Source organism: Siphateles boraxobius, unplaced genomic scaffold (assembly GCF_051911475.1).
Source record: "Siphateles boraxobius isolate OS27281-9 unplaced genomic scaffold, OSU_SipBor_1 68, whole genome shotgun sequence".
NCBI lineage: Eukaryota > Metazoa > Chordata > Actinopteri > Cypriniformes > Leuciscidae > Siphateles > Siphateles boraxobius.
This window is the reverse complement of record NW_027509195.1, coordinates 8,540,244-8,564,303: the sequence shown is the minus strand read 5'-3', so window position 1 is coordinate 8,564,303 and position 24,060 is coordinate 8,540,244. Positions and strand designations below refer to the sequence as shown.

The following is a 24,060-nucleotide window of genomic DNA, read 5'->3' as shown; positions in this document are numbered from 1 at the left end:
ATTTATTTGAATATTATTTCCTTGTAGTGTAGGCCTTATATGCACTTCTGAATTCTTGACATTAATATTTAAATATAAAATTGTGAAATGTATGATTGCCTGATTGAATTGTATAAGATAACTAATAGTAATTTGTTTTTATTAACATATTTAGATTTTATAAAATTACTGTGCAGATTTTTTCAAGAATTACTTTTTGGTGCTGATTTATACACTCACTAAGTTTATTAAAAATTCATAATACATTAACCCCAAGATTTTAAGTGGCCCCATCTGGCCACCCCTATGAAAAATTTCTGGAGGCGCCTACTGGAGCAATATTGCAGAATGACTTGATTCCCACAAATGAAAAATCTAAAGAGGAATGATCATAATTTTTATAATCATTAGATTGACTCTGTTTTGTTGAGGACAGAAACAACAAAAACGTCATAGACGCCATATTTCACATTACAAAATCACATTATAACCACTTAGAAATAATCCACATGATTACAAATCGTGTCCCTTTATCATCAAATTAATTTCGCCTTATCGTAATCACAAGATCATCTGTCGTATGAAAACGGCCTCTAGAATTAAACCTGTAGTGTGTTTTCTCACTAGTAGGCAGCACTCTAATTTGAACACAGGTATCGTAGGGCTAAGGGCTTTTATTGTAACAGCATCAAAGATTGCCCGTCGGTAGCGCGTCACCGCATCAAACATGTCTGACAGCGGCTCTCTGCTATAACGCGCTCAGGACGCGCTTCAGCACAGCGAGCCGCGACGCGCTCAATGCGACTATTATGGTTTCGTGTGACATAGAAGAATGACCATCACAATCGAGTGATTATAATTAAATACAGGCCTAGATATCGACTGCCACTGGAGCCTCATTTGAAGCGTCGCTGTGATCCGGGTGAGTCAGAGGAAACGCTTGACCTGGTGATATTAACCGTCGTATTGACGATTATTTTGCAGTAGTTGCTCTTTGGTTTGCACTTGCCTTTGTCGTCGCTGCATGTATGGTTGTTAACATATCTATTTCAGGTGTGTCGTAATTCAAAAGATGAGCTGGTTTGTAAATAAGCAGGAGATCTAGTTAATTAGTCCAGAACTATCTCTCTTAGGTGCACAATGTTTTGTGATGGACAGGAGGAGGAGGACAGTGGTCTATCAACCCTGTGTTTATGACCAGTCAGCACAGGTACTCAAATGAAATAGCACTCTTATATCTATTGATCAAACGCTCATTCCTGTTATGCAGCACACTTTCATGTCCACATCTTATCATCGTATGTTAAAATAATGTAGCCTAGGCTATTCACATTTTGAAACAAGGAGATAATGTTAGTTGTCTGTTGACAAAATCAAAATTAAGTGAACATAGGAGTGAATTATAATGTTTTTATTTTGGTTTAAGTGGATGTTGCCATTTTTGCAATGTCTGAGTATGCCATGCATTTCTAAATTAATAATTTGAAAAAGTGCAATTTATTAAGAAATATTACAGGTATTTTTTCATATATTCTTTCATAAATTTTTTTTAAACTAAACAGGGTTTCTTGGAAATATTGCCTGGTATTTGGGAATTATTTATTTATTTATTGGTGGTTGAGTACGAACACTTCTATGTGCTTCCATGTGCTTTTGGCTTCCATGTAAAGCGCTTTGAGTACCCAGAAAAGTGCTATATAAATGTAATAAATTATTATTATTTAGGTTTTCTATCACTAAAAAAGCCACTGCCTTAATGACATCATCCTCCAGAATGATTAATAACAACATGAACACATATTAGCTATGGATTTAAAGAATTCTGTTTTGTAGTATTAGAATATTCATCTTACTTTAAAACATTCTTTTAGGTAAGTTCTAGACATTGCTATATACTATCAACATTTCAAAAGATTGTTAAAAATATCAAAAGTACCTTCAGATTGACAACCTCATGTAAAGAAACTTATTTATACAATTTTTTTTGCATTGCGTAATCAAGCGAGCATAGTTCTGAAAGTCTGATTTATGTATTCATAGAAATACTTATTACATACATTCATGCATACATACCATAGACTGTAAAAAAAGGTACTGTGTAACAGGAATGACCCAAAAACTGTGTGGTCTTTGCTGATTTCATCTGAGATATGTCATTGATCCTGAGCACTCTGGCGCTTTAAAGTTATCATTTCTAGTTAGATGTGATGGATCTGTCACTATTGATTTTTGTGTTCCTCTGTTTTTCCAGTGACTCCTACTCATGCCATAGATGTCCTTCCCTTAGCTCAATGAGCTCACTTTATTTTCTCCCTGTCCCCCCTCTTATCCTTCAGCTCTTCCCTCTCTCATGCATCTTGCTTCGCCTTCACTCCCTCTCTCTTCTCTTATCTCTCCACCCCTTTTGACTTTCCCGTCATCCCTTCCTCTGTCACTCCTGCTTTGTGTCGGATGTCATGATGGTGTGCTGCAGTCGGGCACTGGACTCCCCCTGCACTCTGGCTCTGCTTGTGGGCTTCCAGTTTGCGTTTGTCCTGTACTTCTCTCTGGGAGGCTTTCGTGGCCTAGTGTCTGTTTTGGTTCATTCCACTGAGCCTGAGATCGACTACTCTCGACCGCATGACGTCTACACCAATCTCACCTCTCTGCTGCTCCACCATCCAGGACCCAGTGGACCCGAACAGCAGCTCAGGGACTGTACGCTGCCCTCTCCACTGCTGGGTAGATATAAATCCACACTGAAGTGATTAAGACATTGATCAATAATTGGATTTGTTCATTCACTTCGTTTCATTGCGGTTTTTAGATTTAAGTCTACCAAACACATTTTAATGAGTTTAGTTCACATAAAAATTAAGATTCTGTCATCATTTATTTACACTTTATCTGTCCAAACTTGTGACTCTTTCTCCTGTGGATCACACACACAAAAATATATTTTGAAGAATGTGCTAGTTGCTGTTTTACATGCAATTACAATGAAGGAAAACTGGAGCTTTCAAGAATCAAAAAGGACATTAAAGGACCATAAAAATATCATGACATGACATGTATACGAAATTCCATGTCTTCTAGAATTTAAGTTCTGGGGGTTGCCAGTTATTTTCATTTCATTGTTGTGAATCAGTATTACCTTTTTACAGTTGTGTATAAAAAAATGTTAAACTCTAAAATGAAATAATTATCAATTAAATAATCAGTTTTAAATATGCCAATACATTTTTGATTTTAATAATGATTTGTTGATTATTTTATTTAAATTGAATTACTAAATTGATATCTTTTTTAACTGTAACTCTTAGTCCTCCATAAAAGATTCCATTTAACAGTGATATAACGTTCTTAGTGTTTTAAAGATTAAGTGAGAGGTAGATGACCGAACAGGTAGTCTAAATGTAAAAATGAGCACAAACAATTAAATATTCAACATCGACCAATGCAATAAATACATAAAAAATCACTGATATTGTGCAGTAACTGATATGGTCCAATGCACAGTGCATTCCTAATCAGAAATGTTCCTTTGTGTTCAACAAACAGGAAGAGAGTCATACAGGTTTGTTACAACATAACGGTAAATAAATAATGGCTTAATTTACATTTTTAGGGAAACTATTCCGTTAATTTGATGTTGTAGAACAGATTTTACACAACAAATGCATGTGTGCTCTCCCCCTGCTGTCTGCCAGTGGGTCCTGTTTCAGTCCACCTCTCCTCACCCCCCTCCCTGGAAGAGATAAAAGAGAAGAACCCCTTGGTGACCTTAGGGGGTCATTACCGCCCACCAGACTGTGAGCCACGGCACCACACAGCCATCGTGGTCCCCTACCGGAACCGCCAGACCCACCTCCGCGCCCTCCTCTACCATCTGCACCCCTTTTTGCAGCGCCAGCAGGTCCACTACGGCATTTACATTGTGCACCAGGTCTCTTGTTTGTCGTTACGCTGACTTGTCACATCTATTGTATGGGAAAAAGTCCTAACAGTAATTAGAGGAAGTAGCTGGGACAAAGGGTAAACAGACCTCGTAGCTTATTGTCAGGCTATATTAGTGTTTTATTCTTTCCGAAGAATGCATTTGTACAGTTGGTTTCCTCATAGTCTGTGTTATCAGTCAGGGAACTCCACGTTTAACCGAGCAAAGTTGCTGAATGTTGGTGTGCGAGAGGCACTGAAAGAGGAGGACTGGAGCTGTGTTTTCCTGCATGACGTTGACCTGCTACCTGAGAATGACCACAATACCTACACCTGCCACCCCCAGTACCCAACACACCTTTCCGTGGCTATGGACAAGTTCAGATACAGGTACCCTACCCACAATGACTGGATTTGTTTTGTTTACTAGCCATTTCTCTAATTTTATTTTAATGAAATTGTGGGGGCTAATAAATTGCTTTAAAAGTAATTTATTCCTGTGACGTAAAGCTGAATTTTCAGCATCATTACTCCAGTCTTCTGTGTCACATGATCCTTCAGAAATCATTCTGATATGCTGATTTGGTGCTCAAGAAACATTTATTATTTATTATTGCTAAAAATGTTTTTCGATTAAAATCAGAGAATTTCAAAAGGATCAAAGAAAAGAACAACAATTGTTGGATATAGATGCAAGCAGCACCACAGAGGGAAACTGAGGAGCTAAAAATCAAAGCAGTTAGCCTTAGACCAGATGCAAAAATGAGTAAAGACATTTGGAGACTTTTTAAGCAAAATGGTTGAAAGCCCATAAATACAATCACTTGTAAAGTTATAAGAAAATAAAAAATAAAAAAAATAAAATGTCATATCTCATGTGACAACTGTACAGGTACCCTCAGGTCACACCAAGTTTGGTCAGAATATGCTGAAGCAATGTCGAGATATAGCCTCTCGTCCATTTTGGTGTGCTGTTTTTTTTAATTTGTTTGTGCGTTAATCGAGAACGGTTTGAAGAATTTACTTGAATTCCATATTTGTTTTTTTTGTTTTTTGTCGTCATGGTCTCATCTGAAATCAATTTTTGTGAAAATCGGAGCAATGGTCTAAGAGTTCGAAAAGTACCTGTAGGTTTTTTAAAGAAAATCTAAATGATGGACAGGAAGTTGAAGGCCAACTATGGCAAAATTAGTATCTATGTTCAGGTCATGACCCAAGGAATCTTTTAAGACCAGTTTCACAATAGTCAAAATCAATCAAAAGCTATTAGCATTTTATTTAATTTCATTGTTATTCTTGACCACAAGGGGGCGCAGCCCTGAAACTTTTTGAGTACCTCCAGGGCATGGAGCTGATGAGACTTAATGTGTTGCATAGTAATACACCAATGTGTTCGTAAAATACAGCATTGTAAGCAAAATTCAAAATTGCCGTTGCATAAAATGGCTGATATTGGAAAATTGGTTATCGTTCGACTCTAAAATCTAAAGACTCCAAATCTAAAGAGACCAGTTGTGATTTTTGGCCAAACTGTTCAGAAGTCATAAGCAAAATTAGACATTTTGCGTATCTTCTGACCACTAGGTAGCACTGTGGCGAAACTTTGCCGGTTGTCATAACACAATACAAATTTGGTCATAATACGCTAAATCGTTGCGGAAATGAGAGCCCAGTCCCAATTCGCCTACTTATACTACAACCTAACAGTATGTACTCTTTTTGTGAAGAAAAAGTACATACTTTTGAGTGTGTAGCAAAAGAGTAGGCAAGCTTTGGGACATACTATCACGTCATCTTTAACGGACAGATCTGTTGCGTTCATCCTGTCACTGTAAACTGCCCTGTCAATCATCTTGTCACAGTTAAAATCCTCCATTCAATCTAATTTGATTTCCTGTCGTTTTGGAGAGAAATGTAGGAGCACGTTCATCTGCCAGTCGTGGGTCTTTCATGCGGAGACTCTTCCTCATGTGTTTGCAATTTGAATATAATGATGCATTTAAAAGGTAATGGCTAAACGTATCTTTACAAAAGTTCACAATGCTGCTGCAGATGCAATATAATGTAGACAACATTGAATAAATACATTTTCGTCAGGTTAGATACTGATAATTAATCACTCAAACCCCTTTATGTAAACCTCTCTACATAACTGCCGGACTCGCGCATCCTCCATATCTGTAGTTTTTTTTAACACTTTTCACTCATGTTTGTAGTTCTAACTGAATCCTCGTCCAACGTGCGATGGGTTGTGGGCAATATTAGCCATTAGAGTGTGCATCGATCTGCACTTCGGATTCTGATTAGATTCTGATTCTGAATAGTAGACCATCTGGGTATCTTTGGAACACTAATTTCAACATACTACGATTTGTGAAGTACAAATTCTATTTTCAAATACTATTTAGGACAGAAAGTATGCGAATTGGGACTGGTCCGTTGACAAGTCTATTTTGGCGTGCTCTTCATCATATTCGTTTGCATGGTCGTTATTCAAAAACAGTTTGAGTAATCAACTTTAATTCCAAGTTTTTGTGTTGGCATGGTCTGAAGATGATCTGGTTTGATTTTAATGAAAATCTGACAAACTATCTAGGAGTAATTTGAAAAAGTATGTTTTTTGGAAAATTCAAAATGGTGTAAAAATGTTAATTAAGGACAATTGTCTTTCCATTTTGTCAAATGGATTCGAATCGTCTTGAGCCAAGGAATCAAAGGAAAAAATATTGTTTCCATTCCTTATGGGTATTCCTTATTCAAAAGAGGGATTGGGTTAGAAACTCCAAAAATGCTGTGGTTAATGTTCAGACTGTCCTCTATCTGTGTGCCAAATTTCACAACTTTTTAATATACGGTTCTATGGGCTGCCATAATAGGTGGGTATAATAGGTGCCTGCACACCTTCATTGCTTGGCCCCTAATTAAGCAACAACTTTTACTTTTTAATCTTTCTTACTTTTAAATTTTTGTAGAATGTGATAGGCTAAATTTTAGCGAACTTCTAGGAACCAAAAGTTCATTCTCTTCATGCATGGTAAAATAGACTATGTAGTTCATGTATTATTAGTGCTGACACAGGTGTATGCAGTAGCCCATGGGTCTGGTCCTCTAAATTGACATCCAGGTCTGCAAGTTTCGGGTCACCGAGTCTGCATTTCTGTACTCTGCAGCCACAATGTCCACCTAGATATAAACATTCACCGAGAACAGAAAGATTGCAGAGAAAACAACCCATATATTCAGTCCACCAAGGCTGAGGACAGCATCAGGAGCGCTCTGTGATGAATCCACTGAAGGCTGTAAAGCATTCAGACACGACTCAGAGAGTTAGTCCTTGGGTAGAAATACAGAGAGATTAGGAAGAAAGATACATAGCAGCAGCTCATCTAGCTATCACTCAAAGTGTAATAAATAACACTAAAGAATTTAGAACAGGTGTTCAAGGGATGTCTGGAGGGCGGGTTTAGTGAGCGATCGCAGTTACACTACCTTTCTACCTTACACTACTTTTCTCACAAACTTTTTTTTTTTTTTAAAGAAAAGAAATGATTACTTTTATTCAGCAGTGACACATTAAATTGATCAAAAGTAAAGATATTTATAATAAATATTTACAAAAGATTTTTATAATAAATGCTGTCTATTAATAAACTAATTGTCAAAAAATCGTGAAAAAAATGATCTCGGTTTACACAAAAACATTAAGCAGCACAACTGTTTTTAACACTGATATTAATAACAAATCTTTTTTGAGCAGCAAATCATCATAATAGAACATTTTTTGTTGGGTCATGTGTCACTGAAGACTAGAAGACATTACAAAACATTTTTAAAAATCTTACCAACCCCAAACTTTTGAACAGTAGTGTACAGTATATCACTCAACACAAACATCAATTGCTTTTACAATCCATTTTTTAAAAAGTTATACAAAGAACACAGAAATACAATGAAATCACATACGTGGTTATACAGTTTTTTTTCAGTATATGTTTTTTTTTTTAATGGAAAAGTTTAAAAGATTACACTTTGCACTTATTGCATTTTGTGTTATTTTATTTTGTTATTGTATTAATTTTCAGGTAAGAGTGGGCGAGGTCATTTGTAATTTTAATGTGTCTTTCTTCTGGTGTAATTCACTTCCAGTTATTATTAGTTGTACAAAACAGCTCTTTATGCTGCTTGTTATTGCAACCTGGTATATCTCACCATATTATATTATTTTAATGTATTGTCTTAATTATAAACACGCAGGTTTGTAGGCCAACCAATTGAATAGTTTACTGCACTTTGATATATTCTTCTTGTTATTTCCCTATTGTGGCTAATAAAGCGGAAGTTTCAGACATTCACAGTAAACGGCTTGCTTCTGCATTGAAAAAAAAGGTGGATACTGCACATTTCGCCAAATGTAGCAGGTCATACAGTTATTCAGTGCATAGAAAAAATTGCATACTATACACTGTAAAAACTATATACTGCAGAAATAGTAGTATGTTATTTTAAAAAGTTGTAGTAACCGGGTTATTACAATACAAGCTTTGTCAGCATTCTTTGTTACTTTATAAGGGGTCTAGGTTTTCCATCCCTTCGTAATAGAGAGGTACAGACCAACATTACACTGCAGGGAAAGCTGTGACACTTCAGATGGAATGATTGATGAAGAAACAGATGACCTTAATCCTCTTTGCCTCACCAAATCACGCTCTGACTCCACCACAGGCTTCCATACTCTCAGTACTTCGGAGGGGTGTCTGCTGTAACTCCGGAGCAGTACCTCAAAATGAACGGCTTTCCGAACCAGTATTGGGGCTGGGGAGGGGAGGACGATGACATTGCAGCTCGGTGAGCATGGCAGAAGGCGTTTTTTTGCAAGAGTTATTTCAACATAAAACAGCCTGACATGTAGTAAACTGGCACGTCTACATCCTTTTAAGCATTTGTATTGCACATCTCTCCATCATCATTTTGTTTTCAGTTCACAATCTCATCTGTCTCTTGTCATTATTCTCATTTTCACTGCATCCGTCTATCCCCATGCCCTCCCCCGCATAGCCAGAGGACGGACCAGTAAGTACATGCATGAATCACCAGTTTGGACTCAAGGCTTCTAACTATTTAGATGCCAGTATTACTTCAGTGATTATTGCCCTTTGATTCAATTATAAATTCAAGTAACATTATTTCTTTGACAATGAGAAACTTAAAAGTCTGAAGTTGTTGAAGCCTTGAAACCAGAATGAGTCAGGTGTAGTGGGTAGTGTTGAGGATTTGAAACATTTTCTTTATAGTTTTAAACCCTAACGATTCTGTCCATTGACAGTTATTTTAGAACTTTTGAGGAACGTGTGTTTGTAAAAGGAAATGAATTTCCAATTCAATGTATTTGCATAGACTTTTTACTGACTTTTCACTGTCTTTTTAGAGGCGACATAAATGCAAAATAATATTTGGGCTTCTCTATAAACTAAATAATAGTATTAAATAAATAATGTTTAGCTTCATGTTGTCTTATGAACAACCAGTACCCACTTGTGTGTGTTTGATTCACAAAAAAATAAAAAATAAACATGGCTCATTAGAGTCATTTATTGGTGAATCAATCGACTGGTTGCGCTGTTTGTAAAGTGGTAATCGAAATTATTCAACCCCCATTGCAAATCAGGTTTATAAGCTAAATTTACAGACTTTACGCTTTTTGCAATGAACAAATCAAACAAACGTAAATGAAAAAGCTTAACACAACAAATGTTTCAAGTGGTTTCCCCAAATTCAACTGAAAATGCAACTTTTAATAACTTTTAATAACTCAAAATTATTCCACCACTGAATAGAATCCCTCACAACAGCACAAATCTGCAAAACAGGTGTTGTCTCAAGCACACCTGATGCAACTAATCAAGGGCTTCATTAGTTGCACCAGGTGTGCTTGAGCTAGAACACGTGAAATATCTGAACTGGCTAGATTTATTGAGTGTCATGTTTGACTGCATGTTAGAAATATGGCTACGTTTAAAGAATGGTCCAAAAAGTTAAGACAAGATATCATCACTCTTCACAAACAAGGAACAGGATACAAAAAGTTAGCGAAGGCACTAAATGTTCCCAGAGTCACAGTTGGAAGCATAGGAACAGTGGTTACACTACCTGGACGGGGCAGAAAAAGGAAGCTATCAATGGCTGCAACCAGATTTCTGAGAAGGCAGGTTCAGAAAAACCCTTGAATTACTGCAAAGACTTGCAGCCAGACTTGGTGGCAACAGGCACTGAGGTTTCAGCTTGCACAGTAAGGCACGTACTAAATGCATGCGGTTTCCATGCCAGAACTCCAAGACCTACACCACTACTGACCAAAAAGCACAAGAAAAGTCGGCTCCAATTTGCTCAAAATCATATAAATTAGCCAAAAGTTTTGGAATTCTGTTCTGTGGAGCGATTAAACAAAACTGTAACATTTCGGCCCTATTGATCAAAGAAGAATGAAGCATATGCTGTAAAGAACACTCTGCCTACAGTTAAGCATGGTGGGGCTCGGTGATGCTCTGGGGCTGCTTTGCATCCTCTCCTCTGGCACTGGAAACCTGCAGCGTGTGGAAGGTAAGATGGATTCATTAAAGTATCAGGAAATAATAGGAGAAAACGTCATGCCATTAGTGAGGAAGCTGAAGCTTGGGCGTCATTGGACCTTCCAACAGGACAATAATCCCAAGCATACCTCAAAGTCCACCAAGGCTTGGTTGAAGAAGTAGTCCTGGAAGATTCTACAGTGGCCATCACAGTTAGCTTAGAAAATCCTCAAGGCAGTGGCAGCACGCAAAAAAAGGGGTTGTGAGACTGCAGAAGACATTAAAAGTTGCATTTTTATTTGAATTTGGGAAAACCACTTGAACCACTTGAAAACTGAAAACCACTTGAAACTGAATTATCAAATGTAAAAATATTTTGGAAGTTGTATTCAAAATCCATTTGGCTCAAAAATTGGCTCAAAAACACCTCTAGCCTACTGCTGAATGTCTTCGACAAGGTAGCACCTCTGAGTCCGACAGTGTTTTTTGTGTTCCTTGTTGTTTAATAAGTGTAGACGGTTTGATTCACCATGAGCAATTTTTCAGGGTACAGATCAAATCTAGTCCCTGACAAAAAGTATTTTTAGTGGAGATAATCCAGGAGCCCGCTTTATGCATTTTGGGGAAACTGAAGTTACATGTGTTGTTGGAGAACATTTTGAAGGTCATATCAGCTAATGGTGATTTGCAAACCTGACTGTCGCATAATTAACCGTTAGTTAGTATCCTTGCATGACTCAGATGACTCAGATGGCTGTACCAGAGGCATGAACCCAAAGTTTTAAGTATTTAAAAGCTAGATTAGACACTCCAACTTTAGATGAACCTTTTGGGGATTTTGGGTTGTGTGTAGAACCTTTTTACATAAGAATCCTCAACACCAGTAGTTTTCTAGTTAGCTCACATCCATCTGGCCCACCTTGCGGACTTTGCTGTAAATGGTTTTCCTGCTGTGCATTGTGTTGCTCTCTCTTTTGCCCCTGTCCTTTTGATAATTCATACCATGCTTTTTCTTGATGTATTTCTACTTGCTCTGTGGTTTTGTCTTTAGAGTCCGTCTCTCTGGGATGAAGATAATGCGCCCTCCTTTGGCCATTGGTCATTATAAGATGATCAAACATAAAGGAGATCAGGGTAATGAGCAGAACCCGAGAAGGTGATGTCACATGGCATATTATGTTATGTTATGTTACAATATAATAACAATATATTTTGACATAGACATGGATGGATGGATAGATAGATAGACTATTTTATCCATTTGTTCAGTCTGTTTATTGAGTCCGTTCCTCTTCATGAATTGATTCTCGTAGGTTTGATTTGCTGAAGCGCACGAGGCTGAACTGGCGCTCAGATGGACTGAACTCACTGACTTATAAGCTCCTGTCCAAAGAGTTGGAGCCATTGTACACCAATTTGACTGTCAACATTGGGGATGATCCACACCATCCCCCTGTGAAGGTTCCATCCCGGAAGTCACAGCCTCAGCCTGCTCCAACTAATAAGATGAAGACTGAAAAAGTGGGCGTGGCCATCAATAATACCACAAAAATAGAGCCGGCACACTGGAAGGCCAGTAATGAAACTTCAAATGTTGTTAAAAAAGCTCCTGTGAACCAAGAAGTAGGATGATTTTGAAAATCGAGTTTCCACAGAGGCTTCACAGGGTGAATTATTAACAGACAATGGAGGGAATACCAGTTTGCGCTTTGTTTTATATCGTGAAGCATTGCTACTAGGCAAATAAGTTCATTCCACTGAAAGTCGACTGAAGCTGTTCGGCCACCTCTGAATGTTGCTCAGCTACTGATATGGTGACATTTGCACAAGTCTGGAATCATTTGCTGAAGAACTCGTTTTGCTGTAGAAGTCGTATTAGAATGGGCTGAGTTGTAAACGCTCTCAAAAGTGACCTATGGACGTACCTGTGCAAGTCCTGTGTGTTTGAGCCGACCTGCTGCCAGCTGCTGCTCTTCATCCCACTGTGTGGGTCTGTTTTTCTGTGCCTTTTCTTACCCTTGAACCAGTCTCTTATCAACATGCCATGACTCAGTCAAAAGCATTATTACTGCACACCACTGTTATTAATACTAGAGTTGAATGCTCATTCCACATGTTTGTCTATTTTTCTCTTCTTTTAATATCTAATCAGCACACACTGCTTTGTGATCTAGTGCTTGAGCAGACGTGTATCACTGTGGTCTATTTTGGTCTAACTGTACAAACTTAGAAAGGTGTGATCTTTGATAGTGAGCAACGGTTTATTTTCTCTTTTAGCTGCTCAGATACCTATTAATAGTTTTATGATACAGTGTAAAAGAGTTTAATTATTTTAGGTATTGTGTGGTGCCTTTGTTGGATTCCATTTTGGTTGTAGACAATCATTGGGATAAGCAGATACATTTACAATCTTTGCAGACTTCTATTATTTGAATTCAGGAATATCTTTCTGTCGAATTGAATAGATTTTATGGTTTAAGGTGTGACTTTAGTGTAAGATGTTAGTTGACATTTCTAGATTTTATAAACTTTAAACAGTTAATGGGTATTTTTGTGGTTGGTTATATAGCAGCAAGAATTAGTTTGATTTATTATTCAAAATTATTGGTTGTATCACCCATCATGGCACTTTTTCAGTATGCTGTAAATGAAGCTGCACTCTATATTAAATACAATCATTGAGCATAAGCTACATTTAAAGAACAAGGATTTTAGTGGCAAGTTCTTTTGAAAATAAAATTGTATTGCACATTATATTAGCAGATCCACTGGCATTTTTCCACTACAGGCTATTAGAAAGATCAAATACTTTGCTGTAAGTGATAGTCTGAAGGTGCTCATTGAGGTTTCACCCCATCATGTGACATGATGCATATCTTGCTGTATTTACAACATATTTCAAACCTAAATATACATTTCAAAGAGTCTGTTTAAAGATCAGTATATTATGTATTCTGATTTTGATACACAATTATTTGTATGACCGACTCATAAGATTTGCCTTTGTATTAGAACTACAAAAAGTTTTTGTAAAAATTCAAGACCGTATTCTGACATGCATGGGGCAGGTAAATATATATCAATCCTAGCATATTTGCAAGACCCTTGTATACCATATATATATATATATATATATATATATATATATATATATATATATATATATATATATATATATATATATATATATATATATATATATATATATAAAATTATTAAAGCATATAGTTTTCTAACAGATATTTGGAATTGTTAAACTACTTTAGTCTCTAGCTTGAGAACACCATTACATCTGATATTAACAGTCTAGATGTGACCTACTCCTGCCGTGCCATTTCTGGTCAGACAAATTATTGATTAGAAGTTTTTTTTTTTTGGCTATGATGACTGTTGGTTTATATATATATATATATATATATATATATATACACACACACACACACACACATGCATATTGAACTATTATTTACAGGTATCTTGTAAATAAACACATTGACAACATTGTAACTTTGTGATCTGACCATGCAGCTGCTTTATTGTATGTTTATCAACAGAGAGTGGAAAAATGATTTCACAAGGGTCTTGGCCTTCATCTTTAGAACCTGTGACTGACTCTCAAAGGGATAATTGATCCAAAAATGTCAATTCTGACATCATTTACTCACCCTCATGTTGTTCCAAATCTGTATGACTTTCTTCTTCAGAACACAAAAGCAGATATTTTGAAGAATTTGGTAACCAGGCAATTTTGGTGACCATTGACTTCCAAGGACAAAAATGTTACATTTCTGAAAAAACCTTATGTTCCACAGAAAAAATAAAGAAAATTATAGAGGTTTGAAATGACGTGAGGATGGGTAAACAATAACATAATTTTAATTTTGGGTAATCTATTCATTTAAGTTCAACTTAAGTTTCCCAAGCTTTCAGTGTTTCCGAAAATCACTCATTTGCTTCCAGGCACCAAAAACATTAACCGATGACTAGTGAATCAAGCTGATTTTGTGTTCTACAGGTTTGTCAGTGCATTATTGAGCAAATAAAGCAAAAATATTGAAAATATCTAATGATGTTTTTATCTTTTTTTTAAAATATTATTAAAATACAGTCATTAAGGTACTTTGATGTATTTTCTGGTAATACTTGACCCTGCATTCAGGCAGCATTTCATCTAAGCAGATTCCATTACAAAACCCATTTATTAAAATTAATCAGCTTTAGCTTTATTGAAACAATTCAGGTTAATGTGTTCTGACACGCACACATTGTGAACAAACGGAGAGCACGGTTATAAATCAACGGAAACACAAAAATAATAATTATATCTGTAAAGTAAGTGTTTCTCAAAGAAGTGTTACACTTACGTAATGCCATTTCATAGAAGAACTTTTATAACTGCCCATGCCGGAGATCTGATTAAAACTGGTGTTATTTCTTCTGAGATGCTGGTCTGCCACTCTGGGTTGGTGGTCTTAACTCAGCTTGGCTTTCCTGAGTGGCTGGTCTGGATGGAGCCTGTTGGCTGTGGTGACTTCCAGATCTAAACTGGACTTGGTTTTCATGAAGGTTTACTGGGTTAGACTGGGCTTGCTGGCTTGTTGGTCTAGACTGATCTTGGCTATTCTGTGATTTGGGCCTTTCTGGTTCGTTTTGGTCTGGGTCACTCATATGTATTTTTGACTCTTCAGCAGGCTGTTCCACATTTATGTTTTCCTGTTAGGATATTGTTTGGTCCGAATTAATAAACAATGTATTTTTTTATGACAGCATATCATAAGTAGGTGATATTAAATACCCACCCCATTCTGAGAGGATCTGTTTATAGCCTGGTTGTCACCAAGGGCCCCATGAGCCTGATTTGTGGCAAATTTAATCCTTCCCCAGGTCCTGAGGCGATCCCGTCCCTCTTGTGAGCGGGCAGTGGGGTTAATGGAAGCAGGGGGGATTTGGTGAGGTAAATCCCATGTGCCTTGAAATGCTGGCCATGCACTTCCACGCTAATAATGAAATCATTTATAAATAGAAAAATGACATTAAAAGTATGTTGCAAAACGTTTTACGCTTTACATTTAAATTCCACGCAACTCATATATATATAGCAGCTAATCAAACATACCTTTGTTCTCACACCAGGCAGAAGATGGCCACGGTCCGTGGCTATAAATGTAGTGTAGCCCTCTGCTGCTGATGGTCTCTTGAGTAACAAAAAAGAAGTAAATATACCAAACACAAGTATTTGTAATATGAACTACAAATATTCTCTCCAATTTGTGTAAGTGTGTAATTTAAAGGGAAAACAACTCTTGAAGCCAGGAATTCATTTTTCTTTTCTTTTTTAAAGTGAAGACATTTATAATGTTGACACATTCTGTTTGATTGATGTGCACTCTGTATTTTAACTTTAATGACAGACAGTGACATTGTTTTTCCTAATGGAAATGCTCACTGTACACTACAGTTCAAACGTTTGAGATGAGAAAGCTCTTCTGAAAGAACTTAATACATATCAAAGATGCATTAAATTGATTAAAAGTGACAGTGAAGAAATTTATAATGTAACGAAAGATTTAGTGTGAAAAAATATAAAATTTCTTGCCCAATGACTTTAACCTTACCTCCTTGAAATGTTTGGGGATGGTCCAATTCTGGAGCTTTTGCGACCTATAGGCGCTTTCAAACTGCAGAAATCATAATAAACATGTTTAATATGTCAAGGTGAGTCAATCCAATAAAAAATAATTGTAGAATAATGCCAATTGAAGGACCTGGTTTGCAGAGTAACTAGACGACATCTTTCCGAGCTGATGTTTTGGCAGTGGTCTCCTAGCAACCTCTCAACATGTCAGGAAAATTATACTTTCAAATCAGTTTACTTTTTGTGCTCTTTGACTGTTTAGGACAGTTTCTTGTAAAAGTGACTATTTTTAAGCGTCAAATCATCTTTTATATTTTATACAATAGTAGAATATAAATATTTTCCATTTCTTTCAGCGCAAAGTTGTGTCATCCCGTACATTGGGGGCGCTGTAGACCATGAGAGCTCTACGTTGCGCGCTTAACGATCACCCAAAGGAAAGTCTCACAACGTTGAGGACAAACCTCTACGGGACAAACGCATTGTACTAATTAAGTAATCGTTACGTTTATTGTAAAAATGCACACAAACAGTAAGTCTAAACTGAATAACTTGCTTTGAAACTGTAACCAGCTTGCTGCAAGACGTAAAATGAGCACTCAGGCTTCAACATCTGTAACGTTAGCTGTCAATGAGGCGAGAGGCAGAAGAAGTGCTGAAGATGTCGAGAACTCCAAAACACACTTCAGAGTCTGTCGGTTTATCATCGAGACTGGTATTTGCAATTTCGCATTCTGAAAAAATGTAGAAATGTGTTTTAATTGCAATAACTGTAAGTATACCGTAGCTGCTCGCTTGTTCATTATCATTGAGTGTATCCAATGTTTCCCCCATCTGTAGGAGTGAAGTTAGGCATGAGATCTGTGCCCATGGCTACAGCATGTGTGCTGTATCACAGGTTCTTCCAGTCTGCTAGTCTGCAGGTCTATGAACCTTACCTAGTGGCCATGTCTGCCATCTACCTCGCAGGCAAAGTAGAAGAGCAACATCTCAGGACAAGAGATATCATCAATGTCTGTCACAGGTATAAAAGGGGATATTAAATAGCTGTTTAGTTCTCAAAGTCCATGCATAGTAGCTCGCCGTCTCTGTTTCTCTTCAATTCAGGTACTTTCACCCAGACAGTGAAGCACTGGAACTGGATGGGAAGTTCTGGGAGTTGAGGGACAGTATCGTACAGTGTGAGCTCCTCATCCTTCGGCAGCTTAACTTCCAAGTGTCCTTTGAGCATCCACACAGGGTAATGCGGGCGATGGTTACCTTCTTCTAAACTAGCTTTTTTTTGTATCAGCAATATATCTGTTGTCCAGAGAAAAGTAAAGTTGTATAGGTTTGAAATAACATAGGGTAAGTAAATTATCACAGATTTCATTTTTGGCTGAACTATTGAACTATTGAACTGAACTACATCAGACTTGTTGCCTGGATGGTTTGCAAATTGAAGTCTATATAATGTATACTGTACCTTCTGTGTAAAATAATATACAATTATTTAAAAATAATTTACAATAATGAGGTAAAGAACTAGTTTTGCTAAATTAAATGCTCACATTTAATCACAAGGCAACTGTAAAATGTAATGAATGTGTTTTTTTCTACAGACATGAACTGTTTACTACTTTAAAGCAGGGTTATTATCATTAACTACTACAAACATTTTCTTGCTAATAGAAATTAAGGTAAAATATAAATAGAATGAGAAGTCTTAAACTAAATGAAAATTGGAAATGTTGGCAACTAACTGAATTAAATTTAAGTTGAAACATTAATATGACTACTTGGGAATAATTGAAACAAATTTTAATAAACTAATAGTAAATAATAATATTTACAAAACTGAAAATATTAATAAAAACTATAATAATAATATACAAGTAACACTGGTGTTTGTGAAATCTTTCCTATTTGAAGTTTTTCGGTTTTATTCTTTTTATTGATGTCTTTTAGTTTTAGCAATTATGAATCATTGCTTTATGAATTCTAGATCCTTTTTTTGCATGTATTTCATTCTCGGTTGTTAACAATTTGATCAATTAGATCAATTGTATTTTAATAAATTGCAACATTACTCTCATCTTTGTACCTTCTCCAACGAACTAATGATGTCAAAACATAATTCATATTTTTGTCCCTTCTCTTTGCTGCGCCCCAGTACCTGCTGCACTACCTGCTCTCTGTGAGGAGTCTTTTGAATCGCCACGCCTGGTCTCGAACCCCCATCGCAGAGACTGCCCTGGCTGTATTAAAGGACAGTTACCATGGCTCTGTGTGTGTCCGCCATAAGCCTCAACACATAGCCCTCACCTCCCTCTATCTTGCTCTCCAGACATATGGAGTGCAGCTCCCCAGAGGAGAACGAGAGTGGTGGCAGGTAGGAGTTTTACAGTTTCATGTGGCGAAAAACACAAGTCCAGGCAGCATTTGGGTCATGCTGTGTCTGCATTGAGTCACCAAGACTAGTTTGAGCCTCACTGGTGCCTGATCTGAATCAGGCATCAATTGAGCCACGATTGCAGTAACCTTTAGAGTGCTGGATGTTGTTCCCATGGCAATAGGGGCACCTAATGGTTGCTGCCTGGTCTGAGAAAAATAGCTTTGTCTTTCACACAAGTTCCCTTGGTGACACCCCCGAGTAATATTTAAAATAACCAAACCATTTCATATGTTTCAAAGCACTCTTAAAGCCACTTGCTTTGCTTCAGTTTTCTAGAATTCTGTTAAGTGCTATCACAAGAATACAATAGACTAAGGCCTGGTTTCACAGACAGGGCTTAGATTAAGCCAGGATTAGGTCTTAGTTCAATTAAGGCATTTAAGTCGCTTTTATAAAAGTGCCGTAGAAAAAAAAACATTACTGGTGTGCATCTTGAGACAAAACAATGGCATTGACATATTTTAAGATATTTCAGTGCAAGTTGCTTTCAGTTAAAACAGCTCAAACATGCATTTAAGTCAGGGACTAGTTTAAGCCTTGTCTGTGAAACCGGAGGTAGATTTTTGAGACACATTCAGCCATGTTTTGTTTTTCTAGACAATCTTAGAAGCTTTATAGTCTTGCGGCATAATTTCTGGGACATTTTATCTTATTCTGGCCAATAATAATCTTTTTAGACAAGAAGTTTGACTGATATGTAAATCGACCAACCTCAGTTTGTTTTGTTGTATGTGTTGTTTGGTGCAGGCTTATCTGACTTGTGCAAAAATAAAGGTGTGGAAAATGTATTCAAATAATAGCCTGGTAGTGTCTGCAAATGGTTGTACAGTAATCATTGAAAAAAAATATTCCTGTTTCCTATTTCGTGAAGACTTTGTTTCTAGGTGGGCTGCTGAAAACCTGTGTGCTCTTAGAAGTCAGACAGTCATATTAGAATGGGTCACAGCAACAGCATTTGCTTGCTGTTTTTGTGTGCAATTAAATCAATATATAGGTGGTCATAAATGTGATCCGTTTTTAATGTTATCAGTATTTGTCTGATACGTAAAATAGGTTAATATATGTCAATAAAGCAAATAAATTAAAGCCTAAACAACTGAAATACAGTAGTGGCTAAAGTGATTTCTGTTTATGAAAAAAATAAACATTTTCTATCAATAAGTATAATAATTATCACACTGTCAAAATTTCCATATTTGTGCATCCCTATGTGATGCCATCTGTGACTGAAATTGGCAGATTTTAGGTTTTTGGTACTATTATGAAATAAACCTGTTTAATGGTGCATTTAGCCTAGTTCATTGAATGTACCATGCCCCACTCTCTGGGTTTGAACACCTCCTCACTCTTGGTGGGTTTCCTGTTTACAATAGCCTATTTAGTCTAGAAGTTGTGGGTAAAAATATAGCCACACCAAGCATTTCCTAAATGTATTTGAATTGACACAGGATGAACCAGCAGTTGTTCCACTAAACTGCAAAAATAACACCACACCATATTATTAGTTGCCTCAGAACTAATATTTAGTTGTCTCAGATATAGGGTGCAGGTGGTCCAAACTCTTGAATCTGCATTGATGGTTGTTTTTTTGTTTGTTTGCTTGTTTCCCTGCAGGTTGTTTGTGCAGAGATCACCAAGGCTCAGATTGAGACCATCATGAGTGAATTACTGCAGCTCTATGACATGGAGGCCAAGTGTACCTGAGAGACAAAACATGAAACTGGTACTAAAACACTGATATGGAAACAACACACTGATCACTTGAGATCTGCGACAATGATCTTAACGCATGCATTCAACCCTCTTTCTTTTTGATGTTGTGATGTAACCTAATGAGATCTACATGTTAATTACATCACAGAACATGGTTTAAAAAGGCTCTTCAAGAATTAAGAATGATGAGGGGAATTTAGAAATATATAAATATATATATATATATATATATATATATATATATATATATATGGGAACAGGCTTTGTAAGTGGAGGTATGAAGATCAGAGTTTAGCCACAACACATCAATCAATTCTCAGCCATCGACCTACTTTCTTCTCCTACCTTGTGCTATTTTTCCCCTAAAGAGGGGGAGAGAAATTACAAAAGAGATGAAATAGCTGGTTTGAGAAAGAATGAAACAAAAGAAGAGCACCCCCCCCCCCTCAAGCTAAATTGTGAGGTAAAACGTTGTGAGATCTGGGCCATTTCTTTTATGTTTTCTAATTTAATTACCGTACTCTCCTCTTCTCCCTACAGAGCTTGTCCCAGTAGGCTTCTTTATGTAACTCCCAAAAGCAGAATTACTGTATGCTGTAAAGCAAAGCATCATAATTTTATTAGACACCAGCCTTCTATTTCAAACTAAAATAAATAAATAAATAAACACTTCACTGATGTAAACTTTTCATATTCTCAGCTTCTGATGAACATGAATTAACAGATGGATCGTTCTAAGGTCTATTTTTAAAAAATGTAATTTCGAATAAACATTTTGTGCTCTATTGTTTTTTTTTAAACAACATCTTTATATAGTCTGTCTTTGTAATTTTTTTTCCCCCATCTATGATGTTCTACTTCAAATTTCTGGATCTAGTTAGGTCAGGACATCGCTCTAGAGTGGATCTTAATAAGTTACTATGGCAACTGCTATTGTGGAGGGAGCCTTTGAAACATACAAATGTGAGACTCCATTATAGCACACCTGTCAACCTCAGCACATCAAATAATTGCGGTCGGGGAAATGTAATAATTTAGTCATCATTTACCAAATCAGTCATTGCTAACATGTTAAACAGCTGTTTCCCCTGCAGCTGACTGAATATTGTTGAGCTGTGACTGCAACCGCTCTATAAGGAATTTCAGTATGTGCGACATTTATCTGTCATCCAAATCTCTGAACAAGATGGATTATGAGATCAGTGTGATTTTAGGAATTGTGTATTTAATCACTACAGAATATTACAATCATGGCTATCATGCAATCATGTTTGCATGAATTTGATCAACGCCGAATTAATATATGGTAACATTAGCATTTATTCGTTTTGATTAATGTTAATTTCTATATATTTTTTATGTTTATAAATATAAATTTGTATATATAAATATTTTATATAATATATATATATATATTATATAATTTTTTAATATTTCAGGGTGAATGATTAATATAAAATAATTGTTTACATTAATATAATTATATTAATATTATATAATAGTTAATTTGTGAACAAACATGAATTTACAATCAATAAAAGCTAAGTTAATAAATGCTGTTAAAGCCATTGTTCATTATTAATTCATGATACTTAATGGATTAACTAATGCACAGAAATTCATATTGGAAGGTTTTAGTGTTCAAATTTTACAGTTCACCATCATTTGGGCCGATGCAGATAGATGAATTCTCTTGGCGGCAATTAGTTTTAGGATAATGTTTGGCGGAAAATATCTGAACATTCCTGCTTCACTCTCTCTCTCTCTTTGCCACACGCACACAGATACGTGTACACACACATACACATATCTCAGCAGGCAGGCCCTAATGCTGGGCATCATGAATTATGGAGAGGGTACATGTGCAGCCGGATTCTCTTCCATCAATAAAACATCAGCATGGCCCTCACTATGGGATAGAGTGCTGGGAATAGGAAGGATGGGATTGATTGAGACTCAAACCTTACTCTCTTTGCAATCTCACTTGGTTCTGTACTTTAAATCTGTGTTCCTCATTCCTAGATTTTATCCTGTTTGATAGCAAGCCTCTTTGTTACATCCTTGGCTCTGTGCTTCCCTCTCATGGAGTCCATCTCGTAGTCATTCATCTCAGTCCTGTGCTCTCTCCTCGCTGTCTCATAGATCACTCCAAACTCTTTTCTCCAAGCCAAGGTTTCTCTACTAATATTCCTCTCTACCATTCCTCTCCTCTGCTGGTGCTGAATGAATAAAAAAAAATAAAAAAAGATTCTGAACCTTTTTTAAAGCTTTGTCAAAAACATTGGGGGGAGGGGGCAATGATTTAAAATGTATGTAATATAAAAACTCTCATGTCATTCCTGTAAGACTTGCTTTATTATGTGGAACATGAAATAAGATATTTGGAAAAAAGTCTGAATGTTTTTGTCCATGCAACACTTATATTGTTAAATTCATTAACATTACTTAATGCATTATGTATCCTTTGCGGTCCTTAACAGTTTTACAGCATTTATTAACCTTGGTTAATGTTAATTTCTACATATACATTTTAACATATCAAGTATGACTTTCTGTCTTATGTCGAACAAGAAAGAAGATATTTAGAAAAATATATCTTCATGGTTTTTGTCCGTGTAATGAAAGTCAATGGGGTCCAATGGTTTTGGACCCCATTTATTTTAAATGTATGGACAAAAACAGTTCTTCAATATCTGCTTTTGTGTTATTCAGAAAAATTAAGTCATACAAATTAGTAACAACATGAGGGTGAGTAAATGAAGGCAATTATTTTAAAAAAAAAATTTTGGGGGGGGGGGGACGAGCCATTCAAACTGCAAATGAATGTACAGGTATGCTTGAGCAAGTACAATTGTTTTGTTCCGTTATTTCTCAAATTGTTTAGATTCTTCAGTACACGGCCCAACCTGCAAACAACCCAATCCCCCCTTAAAATAATATTTTCCTATTTCTATACACAAACCATTTTGGAAGTACTACAATATCTTTTTCAGACCAACGATGTAGCATTTTTCTCTTCTTGACATCAGAACTCCTGCCAGTGTTGGGACCGCAGCCAAATCAATCAACTCTTAAAGAGGGTTCAATTCAGAAAGTGCTTAAGAAAATCTAAATGAAAATGTTGTAATGTATATTTCTGTATTTACAGCACAATAAGAGATGGAAAGAAGTGCAGGGGGATCTAGAAACAAGTTAAAGGTAAATTGGAGTAGAAATGGGTTGATTAGCCAATAAGAATAATTTACCCCAAAACTTAAATGTATAAACAAAAACAGTCCTTCAAAAATATAATCATCTTTTATGTTCCACTGAAGAAAGTCATACAGGGTTGGAACAACATGAGGGAGAGTAAATGATGACAGAATTTTGATTTAATGCTGTGGTGAAAAAAAAAAAAATTCTGCTCAAGAACTCTGCTGAAGTAGCAAAAATGGGAAGCGGTTCAAATCTGATCTCCATCCCAGAATAAAGAACCTTTAGATGAAAAACATTTGTGTTGAATCCTGGAGATGCTGGTTAGAGTTCACAGACATGGAACGACCTCACTCAGGTAGCTTTTGTGTAGAGTTCCTCAGTAAAGCAGGGAGAAGTAACGCACGATTGGACGGATTGTGTTTCGATTGACGGCGAGACTCCATCTGTTGGGTTGGGCTCCAAGGCTGTGATGCACTACCTGCAGGGCTAATGCACGGCAGCTCCCAGAGGGACAGCCATCTCCTAAACCCTCACCTCTGAATTATAGATACACCTCCACATCTGAAACTTTCTCTTTACTTTCCCGGAGGTGCCTCACAAATATTTCAGTGTGAGTATGCTGT

The 24,060-nt window shown here is 36.6% G+C and overlaps 3 protein-coding genes across 3 annotated transcripts; 2 read left to right on the top strand and 1 right to left on the bottom strand.

Moving 5' to 3' along the window:
* The first annotated feature begins 672 nt into the window (after positions 1 to 672).
* On the top strand, positions 673 to 13,211 carry b4galt3 (UDP-Gal:betaGlcNAc beta 1,4- galactosyltransferase, polypeptide 3). The gene is made up of 8 exons (XM_077214448.1): positions 673 to 901; positions 1,113 to 1,189; positions 2,231 to 2,700; positions 3,669 to 3,904; positions 4,094 to 4,284; positions 8,617 to 8,739; positions 11,512 to 11,616; positions 11,774 to 13,211. Exons 3-8 carry the CDS (start codon positions 2,436 to 2,438, stop codon positions 12,090 to 12,092), a joined length of 1,239 nt encoding a protein of 412 aa, XP_077070563.1. The 5' UTR covers positions 673 to 901; positions 1,113 to 1,189; positions 2,231 to 2,435; the 3' UTR covers positions 12,093 to 13,211.
* Positions 13,212 to 13,964: 753 nt separating this feature from the next.
* Positions 13,965 to 16,339, bottom strand: cfap126 (cilia and flagella associated protein 126). Its single transcript, XM_077214013.1, has 5 exons — positions 16,226 to 16,339; positions 16,076 to 16,138; positions 15,577 to 15,654; positions 15,260 to 15,457; positions 13,965 to 15,173 (listed from the first exon to the last, which is right to left on the bottom strand). The coding sequence occupies exons 1-5, from the start codon at positions 16,250 to 16,252 to the stop codon at positions 14,889 to 14,891; spliced, it is 651 nt and encodes a 216-aa protein (XP_077070128.1). The 5' UTR covers positions 16,253 to 16,339; the 3' UTR covers positions 13,965 to 14,888.
* Positions 16,340 to 16,524: 185 nt separating this feature from the next.
* ccnq (cyclin Q) lies at positions 16,525 to 20,363 on the top strand. Its single transcript, XM_077214446.1, has 5 exons — positions 16,525 to 16,810; positions 16,936 to 17,119; positions 17,203 to 17,335; positions 18,248 to 18,466; positions 20,144 to 20,363. Exons 1-5 carry the CDS (start codon positions 16,687 to 16,689, stop codon positions 20,231 to 20,233), a joined length of 750 nt encoding a protein of 249 aa, XP_077070561.1. The 5' UTR covers positions 16,525 to 16,686; the 3' UTR covers positions 20,234 to 20,363.
* The last annotated feature ends 3,697 nt before the right edge of the window (positions 20,364 to 24,060 follow it).

Excerpts from the sequence above, each read along its gene's own strand:
- b4galt3 (XM_077214448.1), top strand. The coding sequence starts at position 2,436 with ATGATGGTGTGCTGCAGTCGGGCACTGGACTCCCCCTGCACTCTGGCT. Across the intron at positions 3,905-4,093 it reads GCATTTACATTGTGCACCAG|TCAGGGAACTCCACGTTTAA; the intron begins GTCTCTTGTTTG and ends CTGTGTTATCAG. Across the intron at positions 11,617-11,773 it reads AATGAGCAGAACCCGAGAAG|GTTTGATTTGCTGAAGCGCA; the intron begins GTGATGTCACAT and ends TGATTCTCGTAG.
- ccnq (XM_077214446.1), top strand. The coding sequence starts at position 16,687 with ATGAGCACTCAGGCTTCAACATCTGTAACGTTAGCTGTCAATGAGGCG. Across the intron at positions 17,120-17,202 it reads ATCATCAATGTCTGTCACAG|GTACTTTCACCCAGACAGTG; the intron begins GTATAAAAGGGG and ends TCTTCAATTCAG. Across the intron at positions 18,467-20,143 it reads GAGAACGAGAGTGGTGGCAG|GTTGTTTGTGCAGAGATCAC; the intron begins GTAGGAGTTTTA and ends GTTTCCCTGCAG.
- cfap126 (XM_077214013.1), bottom strand. The coding sequence starts at position 16,252 with ATGTCGTCTAGTTACTCTGCAAACCAG. Across the intron at positions 16,139-16,225 it reads CTAGTTACTCTGCAAACCAG|TTTGAAAGCGCCTATAGGTC; the intron begins GTCCTTCAATTG and ends TGATTTCTGCAG. Across the intron at positions 15,655-16,075 it reads TCCCCAAACATTTCAAGGAG|AGACCATCAGCAGCAGAGGG; the intron begins GTAAGGTTAAAG and ends TTGTTACTCAAG.